This window comes from Nyctibius grandis, chromosome 26 (genome assembly GCF_013368605.1).
Source record: "Nyctibius grandis isolate bNycGra1 chromosome 26, bNycGra1.pri, whole genome shotgun sequence".
Lineage (NCBI taxonomy): Eukaryota > Metazoa > Chordata > Aves > Nyctibiiformes > Nyctibiidae > Nyctibius > Nyctibius grandis.
The window spans coordinates 2,462,577-2,474,097 of record NC_090683.1 but is presented as its reverse complement, the minus strand read 5'-3'; the positions used below and the strand labels follow the sequence as shown (position 1 = coordinate 2,474,097).

General features: G+C 64.3%; 1 protein-coding gene across 1 annotated transcript; it reads left to right on the top strand.

The window, feature by feature from the left end:
- Nucleotides 1-3,660: 3,660 nt before the first annotated feature.
- Nucleotides 3,661-6,060, top strand: FZD2 (frizzled class receptor 2). The gene has a single exon (XM_068418497.1). The coding sequence runs from the start codon at nt 4,101-4,103 to the stop codon at nt 5,772-5,774; it is 1,674 nt and encodes a 557-aa protein (XP_068274598.1). The 5' UTR covers nt 3,661-4,100; the 3' UTR covers nt 5,775-6,060.
- Nucleotides 6,061-11,521: the final 5,461 nt, after the last annotated feature.

Below are 11,521 nucleotides of genomic sequence, written 5' to 3'. Positions count from 1 at the left end.
CAGGGGCCCCTCTCTGTTCCCGTGGTGACAGACCCCCGTCCTCCGCTGGCACCTCGCGCCTGCCGCCAGCCAGGGCCTTTGTGCCTGGTTTTAATTAGAGGCTCTTAAGTGTGAAACAAAGCGGAGGGCAGGGGCCGGGGGGGCCCTTCCTCTGAGCTCCTGGGGGACCCCCGGGGGTCCCCGTCCCGCCTGGCATCGCCCGGCGCAGCCGCTCCGTCCCCCGGTTCCTGCTTCGCCCTTTCCGTGCCCGTCCCCCAGGGATGGGGGTGCTGGGAGCTGGTGCTGCCACAGCCCCCCCCAAAATATTGCCCTCCGAAGCGGTGCTGGCCGCCAGCCCAAGAGCAGGGCAGCGTGCGGGGCCGGTGCCACCCCAGTGGCACCCATGGGTGGGCACCGGGGCTCCTGTCCCCGGGGAGGAGGCTCGGAGAGGGGCCGGAGGTGCCCGTGGCTGGGCTGGGGGTGCTGGGCACCGCTCGGGGTGCTGTGAGGGACCCAGACCAGGAGCTGGGGGGTTCCCAGCTGTGTGTCCCCCTCCCGGGTGCAGGGAGGACCCCACAAGCACCCCGTGGCACCCCGTGGCGCGGGAGGAGAGGGGCTGCATGGGGACCATGCCCTGCTCTGACAGGGACACCGCAGCCACCAGCCCTCCGGAGGTGGTGGCACCCATGGGCCATCCCAGGGTGCTGAGGGCAGGCGACTGGCAGCACGGGGTGCCCACCAGCATCCCCCAGTGCTGTACTGGGATGAAGGGAGAGCGGAGCAATGGAGGGATCCAGGGTCCCCCCCACGCCAAGGGGACACCCCTGAGCAGGCGGGACCCCACCGGGTGCCTCCCTGGGGTGTCCCCTGAGACCCCCAGCCCACCCAGGGGTGCTGGGGGCACGCTGGCAGCTCTGCTCCGCGTTTCCCCCTCCCCACGAGGGCTCAGCACCCGCTCCGGGTGGGACCACGTCCCCGTGCGTCCCCAGTGCCCAGAGGTCCTGGGCGTCCCCTGTCCTGAGCCACCAGTACCCAGTGGCACCCGGGGGGACGGGGAGCGCGGGGACAGCCCCTGCCACCTCCTCTGGCAGTGACATCCCCCCGTCTGCCCCGGGAAAGAAGCCAAAATCCGAAGCTTTTGGGAAGCCAAGATCCACGTGGCTGCGCAGACACCCCACACCCCCTCTGTCCCCGTCCCCCCGAGGCTGGGGACACCGGGGGGGTCACACAAGCCAGACCCTGCGCCCCCGGGGCCGAGGGGAGCCGTGGCCGGAGGATCGACCCCGCGGGGAGCCGGGAAGGGGCCGGGGAGCAGCCGCTCGCCGGGATCCGGCCTCCGCCGCGGCCCCGCAGCCCTGCCCGGCCCGTGGCCAGCGGCTTCGCTGGGTGGCCGCCAAGCGCCGGCACATGGCGGCCGTGGGCTCGCTGTGTCCCCAAAGGCAGCACCCCTGGGTGCCCCAGCGGGGGGACGGGTGGGTGCCGGGCCGCTGTCACCCATCCCACCCTGCAACCACCACCCGGGCACCCCTCGAGCCCCTTTGCGAGAGCCACGAGCCCCCCACCATCCCCCCAAGCGCTGCGGTGACACGGGGACAGGGGTGCGGGGCCAGGAGCGGGTGTGCAGTGTCCCCCCCCACCCCGTAACCCCCCAGTTTGGGTCTGGGAGCCCCCCCCCGCCCTTCCCCCTCGCCCAGGAGCCCGCAATGGTTTCAATTACGCTCTGAAAGGCGCTGGGGCCCCTCTGCTGGGGCGGCCCCGCGCCTCCTGCTGCAACAAAAGCTTCAGTTACAGGAAAGGGGAGAGAAAGGGGGGGGGCACGGGCAGGGAGCCCCTCGCTGCCCCCTCCCCAGAACGGAGCGGGGGGGGGGGGGCGCTGGGCTGGGTGCTGCCCCCCAACCCCAGCACCCATCGACCCCTTGGGATGGGGCTTTGGGGAAGGCAGCCCCCCACCCCCCCCCGGGCTGTCCCAGATCCCCCCAGCATGTCCCAGATCCCCCAGCATGTCCCAGTTCCCCCCAGCGTGTCCCAGTCCCCCCTGCATGTTCTGGACACCCCCAGCCTGTCCCAGATACCCCCAGTGTATCCCAGTCCCCTCCTAGCATGTCCCAGATCCCCCCAGTGTGTCCCAGATCCCCCCTGCGTATCCCAGTCCCCCCGTGATGTGTCCCAGTCCCCTCCTGGCATGTCCCAGATCCTCCCAGTGTGTCCCAGTCTCCTCCCGGTGTGTCCTGGTCCCCTCTCAGTGTGTCCCTGTCCCCCCAATGTGTCCTGGTTGTCCCCCCGCCCCGATGTGTCCCAGTCCCCTCCTGGCACGTCCCAGATCCCCCCAGTGTCCTGGTCCCGCCTCAGTGTGTCCCAGTCCCCCCCCAGTGTGTCCCAAATCCCCCCAGTGTGTCCCAGTCCCCCCCTGATATGTCCCAGTCCCCCCCAGCATGTCCCAAATCCCCTCAGTGTGTCCCAGTCCCCCCCTGATGTGTCTCAGATCCCCCCAGTGTGTCCCAGATCCCCCCAGTGTGTCCCAGTCCCTCCCACAGCGTGTCCCGGCCCCCCAGCTCCCTCTCGCCGCCCCAGTTTTGGGGACGGAGGTGCCCTTCGCCACGGCTGGGGTGGGAGGTGTGGGGCCATGGTGGGGGGAGGGTGCGGGATGTCCCCTGCCACCCCCTGCTGATTTGGGGACCTCGGGGACACGCCTGGCTGTGCAGTGGCCTTCTGGGGCCACGAGGGGCTGGCTCCGGCAGCACCCCAGGGTGGCCACGGGTCCCCCCATGGGGCAGTGGCACCGCCTGGGAGATACCCGGGGACCGAGGGGTGTCGGGCCGAGGCACCCCTGTTTGGGGGGGCTGAGTGGGACCCTCGTGTGGGTGCCAGGGGCCAGGGGGGCTAATCCTGCCCTGGGGCACCCTAAAGGGGACCTGGGGACAGCGGGGGACCTGCTGCAGTGTGTCAGGGGGCATGTGGGTCCTAGGCTGGGGGGGGCAGGGGGGGAGCAGCCCCAGGGGTGGGGGGACACAGGGGGGACAGGGGACACAGGGGGCAGGGACACGGGGGACAGGGACATGGGGGTGCAGGGACACGGGGGGTAGAGGACACGGCGGGTGCAGGGACATGGGGTACAAGGGCACGGGGTACAGGGGACACGGGGGGTGCAGGGACACAGGGGGGAGAGGGGACACGGGGTACAGGGGACATGGAGGGAACCGGGGACATGGGGGGTGCAGGAGACACGAGGGGTGCAGGGACACGGGGCACAGGGGACATGGGGGGCACAGGGGACACAGGGGGTGCAGGGACACGGGGGGACAGGGGACACGGGGGGGACAGGGGACACGGGGGGGGCAGGGACACGGGGGCCGTTTCACCCCGTCCCCCCCCCACGCCGCGGGGGGGAGTTTTCACGGCGCGGAAAAAGTTGGCGGCAGGGGGGGCCCGGGCTGTCCCCGCTCCCCCCGGGCTGCCCCCGCTCCCCCCCGGGTCCCCCCAGACCCCCCCCGGTCCCGGCCCGTGACCCCCGGGGGCGGGGGGGGCGGTGCCCGGGGCGGGGGGGGGCGGGGCGGCCGCGGGGTTTGAATGTGATTGGCGGAGCGGCGGGGGCGGGGCCGGCCGGGGGCGGGGCTCGGGGGGGCCGCTCCGCCCGGCGGGGACGCGGCGCTGCCCCGCACAAAGGCGGCGGGAGCGTCCGGTGCGGCCGCTCCGCTCCCCGCGCCCCCCGGTACCCCCCCGGTACCGCCCCCCCGGCACCCCGCCAGCGCCACCGCCCGCCCGGGGCTCCGCGACCGCGCACCGGGATCTGCTCCCGCGGAGCACCGGGTCGGGACAGCGGGAGCACCGGGAGCGCCAAGTCCGGGCGGAGGGAGCAGCGCTGCGGAGCACCGGGAGCGACTGGTCCGGGCAGCGGGAGCGCCACGTCCGAGCACCGGGAGCCGTCCGGCCGTGCGGGGTGGACCAGGACACCGGGAGCCGTCCGGCCGGGCACCGGCCACACACGCTCCGGGCACCGGGAGCCGTCCTGAGTGTATCCAGTCACCGGGAGCCATCGAGGCAGCACCGGGCACGGCAGAGCCGGCCAAGCGGCCGGCTGGGCACCGGGCACGGTAAATCCGGGCGCAGCAGCTCCGGGCACGATGGGCCCCCGCCGCGTGCTGCCCGCCCTGGCCTGGCTGCTGGTGGGGCTGAGCGTGCCACCGCCGTGCCGGAGCCAGCTGCACGGCGAGAAGGGCATCTCCATCCCTGACCACGGCTTCTGCCAGCCCATCTCCATCCCGCTCTGCACCGACATCGCCTACAACCAGACCATCATGCCCAACCTGCTGGGGCACACCAACCAGGAGGACGCGGGCTTGGAGGTCCACCAGTTCTACCCTTTGGTGAAGGTCCAATGTTCGTTGGAACTCAAGTTCTTCCTCTGCTCCATGTACGCGCCGGTCTGCACGGTGCTGGAGCAGGCCATCCCGCCGTGCCGCTCCATCTGCGAGCGGGCGCGCCAGGGCTGCGAAGCCCTCATGAATAAATTCGGTTTCCAATGGCCGGAGCGATTGCGGTGTGAGAACTTCCCCCGGCACGGCGCCGAGCAGATCTGCGTGGGGCAGAACCATTCGGAGGACGGCGGTTCGCCGGCGTTGCTCACCAGTGCCACGCCGTTGGCAGGTCAGGGCACCCCAGGTGCCCCTCGTTATGCCACCCTTGACCACCCCTTCCACTGCCCGCGGGCGCTGAAGGTGCCCAGCTACCTCAACTACAAGTTCTTGGGCGAGAAGGACTGCGCGGCACCCTGCGAGCCCACCCGTCCCGACGGCCACATGTTCTTCAACGAGGACGAGATCCGTTTCGCCCGTATCTGGATCCTCATCTGGTCCGTCTTGTGTTGCGCCTCCACCTTCTTCACCGTCACCACCTACTTGGTGGACATGCAACGTTTCCGCTACCCGGAGCGACCCATCATCTTCCTCTCGGGGTGCTACACCATGGTGTCGGTGGCCTACATCGCCGGCTTCGTGCTGGAGGAGAGGGTGGTCTGCAACGAGCGTTTCCAGGAGGACGGCTACCGCACGGTGGTCCAGGGCACCAAGAAGGAAGGTTGCACCATCCTCTTCATGATGCTCTACTTCTTCAGCATGGCCAGCTCGATCTGGTGGGTCATCCTCTCCCTCACCTGGTTCCTGGCCGCCGGCATGAAGTGGGGTCACGAGGCCATCGAGGCCAACTCCCAGTACTTCCACTTGGCCGCCTGGGCCGTGCCGGCCGTCAAGACCATCACCATCCTGGCCATGGGACAGATCGACGGGGACCTGCTGAGCGGCGTCTGCTTCGTAGGCCTCAACAACATCGACCCTCTGCGGGGCTTCGTGTTGGCCCCGCTCTTCGTCTACCTCTTCATCGGTACCTCCTTCCTTCTGGCCGGCTTCGTCTCCCTTTTCCGCATCCGTACCATCATGAAACACGGTGGGACCAAGACGGAGAAGCTGGAACGGTTGATGGTTCGTATCGGGGTCTTCAGCGTCCTCTACACCGTCCCGGCCACCATCGTCATCGCTTGCTATTTCTACGAGCAAGCGTTCCGCGAGCACTGGGAGCGGAGCTGGATCAGCCAGAACTGCAAGAGCTTGGCCATCCCCTGCCCGCTCCACTTCACCCCCCGCATGACCCCCGACTTCACCGTCTACATGATCAAGTATCTCATGACTCTCATCGTGGGCATCACCTCGGGCTTTTGGATATGGTCGGGCAAGACCCTGCACTCCTGGAGGAAGTTCTACACGCGACTCACCAACAGCAAGCAGGGCGAGACGACGGTGTGACCCCCCCGCGCCCGGCCGCCGCCCTTTGGCTTGAATTTTATTTTTTGGCGAGGGGGATTTATTATATATTTTTTATTTTTAGATTTATTAACGGTTAAGGGGTGTCTCTCTTTCTCTTTGTGGTTTTTTTTTTTTTTGTAATTAAACCTGTAAATAGCATTTGTAAATTTAATTATATATTTGTATTTAAGATGTGAAAAAGAGGGGAAAAAGGAGAAGAGGGAGGAAAAAAAGGGAGAAAAGAGAGGGGAAAAGGGAGAAAAGGGGGGGAAAAAGGAGAAAAGGGAGGAAAAAAAGGAGAAAAAGGAGGAAAAAAGGAGAAAAGGGAGGAAAAAAGGAGAAAAGGGGGGAAAAAAGGAGAAAAGGGGGGAAAAAAGGAGAAAAGGGGGGAAAAAAGGAGAAAAAGGAGAGGAAAAAAGGAGAAAAGGGGGGAAAAAAGGAGAAAAAGGAGAGAAAAAAGGAGAAAAAGGAGAGAAAAAGGAGAAAAGGGAGGAAAAAAGGAGAAAAAGGAGAGAAAAAAGGAGAGGAAAAAGAAAAACTAGCAAAAGGGAAAAAAGAAAGAAAAAATGAGAAAAGTGAGAGAAAAATGAGGGGAAAAGCGGGGAAGGAAGAAAAAGGAGGAAAAAAGGAGAAAAAGGAGGGAGAAGAAGGAGGAAAAAATGGAAAAAAGGAGGAAAAAAGGGGAAAAAAGAGGAAAAAAAGGGGAAAAAAGAGGAGAGAAAGAGAAAAACCCCTGCCGGGACTGGGAGAGGGTTCTCGCCCTCCCGCTCCCTGCCCGTCCCCTGCCCGCACCCCGCTCCCTGCCCGTCCCCTGCCCGCACCCCCCGGGCACCAGCTGCTCCACCAGCCCCTGGAAAAAAATACGGGGAAAAAAAAAAAAAAGGGCAAAAACTCCATAAAAATCCCATTTTTCTCCCTTTTTCTTTTTTAGGAAACTCCCCCAAAAGTGGATTTTTTTATTAAAAAAGAAAAAAAATTATTTTTCCTCCTTTCCTCCCTCCCCCAAAGTGCCGGGGCTCTGCCTGTACCCCTGCCCGCACCCCCTGCCCGTACCTCCCCCCCCTCCCCGGAGACTTTTCCTCCCAAATAACTTTTTCAACAGCCCTTTGTGAATGCAAACAACACGCTAATTTATTCCTGAGGGGCTTTTATTCCCCCTCCCCAAAATAAAAAATCAAGAATTAAATGGGGTGGGTGTGGGGGGGGTCCCCATGGGTGCTACCGGACCCCCCACATCCATAGGGATGAGCCAGCGTCTCTCCCCAGCTGGAACAAAGCTCTTGGCAGGGAAAAAAATATCTATTTAACCCCAAAAATAAGGATTTTTAGGGTTGGGGTGTGGGGGTGCCTCTCCTGTGCCCCCCCCCCCGGAGGAAATAACTCGTATTTTCTATAGGATTAGGATTTTTGGGGGGCTGTGCATGGGGTCCCCCCGCCCTGATCCCAAATCTCCAGTCCCGACTCCGGTTCGGTTTAGTGGGATTTGGGGGATGTTGGAGTTTCAGCTGGGGGAGGGAGGGGAAGGATGGATTTAATCAGCTGGATTTAATTGTAATTTATATATATAAAAAAAATACTCTTCCCAAAATGGAGAAGGAAACCTGGCCGGGGAAGCGCTGACCCTATGGGTGCCCCAAAACCGGCCCCGCGGAAGCTCCGAACCTTTTTTGTCGTCATCATTTTGGGGGATTTGGGGATCTTCTGAGCACAAAGAGGGGGGGGTGGGGGTGGGTTGAGCTGTTCCCTTTTCCCCAGCAAAACCCCTGGGCTGATCCTAAAACATCCTAAAAAAAAAATCCCATTTCTCCTTGGGAGGCGAGAGGGTTAAGGCGGCGCCTTAATCCTCGGCAGCGCTTTTTGGAGAGGAAAAACTTTGGATCCGGTTGAATTTTCCAGCGATGACTTGGAAGGGGGGAGAGAAAAGGGGGGGGAACATATCCAGGGTGGGGTTTATTTTTTCCCCCTTTTTTTGGGTTTAAGAAGCAGTATGGGGGATGGGCTGGGCTGGCTGGGATCCCCCCCCCCACCTTGACACCCCCCTTAAAATTAAAATCGAATTAATTTTCTCGCTGCCGATGTCTTTGCCACCCTCCTGGGGCGGGGGGAACGCGCTGGTGGTGACATCGGCAGGATGAACCTCAACCAAGGGGACAAGGGACAGGGGACAAGGGACAGGGGACAAGGGACAGGGGACCCCCCCCTGCACCCCACAACTCCCTACCCCCAAAGATCCCGTCGCATGGGGGGGGTCACCCTTTCCATAGGGTGATGCCAGGGTCGCATCCAGCCCCAGCACTGGGTGCTCTGAGGGTGCTGCCGGGGGGTTCTCACTGTCCCAAAAAAGGGTCCCCCCAAAAAAGCTGCTCCCACCCAAGGGCGCTTTGTTTGCCGGAGCTCGTCGGGGTGGGGGGGGATGTAAACTCTCCGCCCAGGAACGCGGGAGCTGCGGGATGAGGGTTTTTTTGGGTTGGTTTTAAAAGCTTCGGTGCCGCGGGTTTGGTTAAACTGAGCTGGAATCGCCCCCGCTGAGCACCCCGTGGGTGCTGCTGGCACCCACCCGCGGGGCTGCCGCTGTGCCCCCACCCTCTCTCCAGCCTCACGGGGTCCTGGGACAATCAGGGAGGGCTGGAGCTGGAATTGGAGGAGTTGGGTGGGATCCTGCCCCCGCGGCGGGTGCGGGGCTCAGGCCAGCGCCCTTCCGAGGTCTTTTTGGGGGGATTTGGGGTTTTTTTGGAGGTTTTTGGCTCTCGGGGCTGTTTGAGGCCTGAGGCGGGGGGTGTCTGCAAGCAACGGTCAGTGTGGTCCTTCCGTCCCCTGGTGTGTCACCCCAGGGATGGGTCTCCTCAGGGATGGGTCACCCCAGGACTGGATCACCCCAAGTCTGGGTCACCCCAAGTCTGGGTCACCCAAGGGATGGGTCACCCCATGTCCAACTAACACTGGGGACAGATCACCCTGGTGATGGGTCACCCAAAGTCTGGGTCACCCCAGGGATGGGTCACCCCAGGGATGGGTCACCCTAGGTCCCACTAACACTGGGGATGGGTCACCCTGGGGACAGATCACCCCAGATCTGGGTCACCCTGAGGATGGGTCGCCCCTGGGTCCAAATAACACTGAGGACAAGTCACCCTGGGGACAGATAACCCCACATCTGGGTGACCCTGAGGATGGGTCACCCTGAGGATGGGTCACCCCAGGTCCCACTAACACTGGGGACAGGTCACCCTGGAGACAGATCACCCCAACTCCAGCTAACCCCAGGGTTGGGTCCCCCCATGTCCAGGTAACCCTGGGGCCAGGGGATGGGGACCTCCTCGCTGCACCCCAGCCCTCCCAGGCTGGGGACTCCCACCCTCCTCTTCCTCTTTTAAGCCAGGCCGAGAGGGAGCAAACGCCGGTGGCGTGTCCCACCGTGTCCCCCGCCCGGCCGTGCTGGGGGTCCTTTGATGTCCCCTGAGGAGCCCCCGCTCTGTTTTCACAGCTGCCCAACGCGGCAGAAGTTAATTAAAGCGCCCCCCCGGCCCCTCCTGCCCACAACCCCCCCCCACCCAGCCCCAGAGCACCCACAGCTCATCACACCAGTGCCCAGGGGGGCTCACAGGGCTTGTGCCAGTGGGGACGGGGACAGGGGTGTCCCCAGGAGGAGCAGCCATGGTCAGGTCAGCCATAGGGTGATGGCGCTGGGCTCTGTCCCAGTAAGGAGACAGCTCCAGGGGTGAAACCAGTGCAGGGGAGGGGGTGCTGGAGGAAGGAACTGGTCTCACTGGGAGAAAGACAGGTCTTGGGATGTCCCCAGCACTGGCTGTCCCAGTGCTCCTGTCCCCCAGGCCACGGTCACTCCTGTCCCCTGGTTATCCTGGACCATGGGCGCCCCATCCCCTGGCCACAAGCTCTCCTGTCCCCAAATCCACGGGCTCTCCTGTCCCCTGTCCCCTGGGGACCCTGTCCCTTGGGCTGCCCTGTCCCCATGGCCTTGGGCTCCCCTGTCCCCTGGGGACCCTGTCCCTTGGGCAGTCCTGTCCCCATGCCCTCGGGCTCTCCTGTCCCCTGGGCTGTCCCATCCCCTGTCCCCCAGGGGCTCCCCCCCTTTGCCCCGTGGGGACCCGTCCCACCAGCTCAGCCTCGGGTGACAGTTCCCTCGGGGCAGGGGGGTCCCCAGCACTGACGCAGGGGGGTGGCAGAGGGACGGGGAGGTGTCAGGGAGGTGACAAGGGACAGCTCGTGGTGACACATCATGCGTCCCCACTGATATTAGCCCTTAATGGTGTGACAGGTCCCAGGGCCTCGGTGGGGACATCGCTGGCTGTCCCCAGCTCGCAGCCTTCGTGTGCCTTAACCTCCACAAGGACGAAGCCAGCAGGGACCTGAGGCCACCAGGACCAGCACCCATGGGTGCTGTGAGCAGAGCGGGTCCCCCCGCGTGTTCCCAGCCCCACTTAGCCCCGATGTCCCCCCCCCGGCCCCGATGTCGCCTGAAGGGTGTGGGAATGGAGGACGTGGGGCCACCTCTCCATGCCAGCACCCTCCTGGAGCACTGGGGATGAGTAGATGGGATGTCCTGTCTCATTCCCAGCGTCCTTCCTCGAAAACATGGGACATGCAGGTGTGGGACCTCATCTCCATCCCAGGATCCCTCCTGGAGAACTGGGGAAGGATGGAAGTGGGATGGGTGAGCATGGGACCCCTCTCCATCCTGGTGTACCTCCTGGAGAACATGGGATGGACAGACACGGTTGCCCACCTCCATCCAAAGAACATGGGATGGATGGACATGGGATGGGTGGCCATGGTATCCCATCTCCATCCCAGTATCCCCCCTGGAGAACATGGGATGGATGGACACAGGATGGGTGAGCATGGGACCCCTCTCCATCCTGGTACGTCTCATGGAGAACATGGGATGGATGGACACAGTTCCTCACTTCCATTCAACACCCCATCCAAAGAACATGGGATGGATGGACACGAGATGGGTGGACATGAGACCCCATCTCCACCCCAGTGTCCCCCCTGGAGACCATGGGATGGACGCACACGGTTCCCCCCCCCAGCCCCTCTCACCCCCCCCATGCCCCCTCCTGCCCTCACAGGGCCCCACCACGGGGCTGACCCCCGGCCCCGCGGTTCCGGCGCAGCTGGCCCGGCCGGGGGGGCCCGGGGGGGGTCGGAGGGGCCCGGGGGGGCCCGGGGGGGCTCGGGGGGCTCCGGCCCGGCCCGGGGCTGGGGGGGTTCGGGGGTGGCTCCGGAGGCGGCGGGGACCGAGAGTGCGGGAGTGTTTGTGCAGCTGGAGGCGATGGGGGGCGGCGGGGGGGGTGAGGGGGGTGTAAGGGGTGTGTAAGGGGGGTGTAAGGGGGGTATGTGTAAGGGGGGTGTAAGGGGGGCATAAGGGGGGTGTAAGGGGGGGCGTAAGGAGAGGCATAAAGGGGGTGTAAGGGTGGTGTGTAAGGGAGGTGTAAGGGGGGGCGTAAGGAGGGGCGTAAGGGGGGTGTAAGGGGGGGGTGTAAGGGGGGGGTCTGGGGGGGTGTGTAAGGGAGGGTGTAAGGGGGGTGCAAGGGGGGTGCAAGGGGGGGTGTAAGGGGGGACGTAAGGGGGGTGCAAGGGCGTTGTGTAAGGGAGGGTGTAAGGGGGGTGTGGAAGGGAGGGTGTAAGGGGGGTGTAATGGTGGGGTGTAAGGGGAGGGGAGTGTGTGTGTGTGCAAGGGGGAGGTGTAAGCAAGGTGTAAGGGGGGTGTAAGGGGGGTGTAA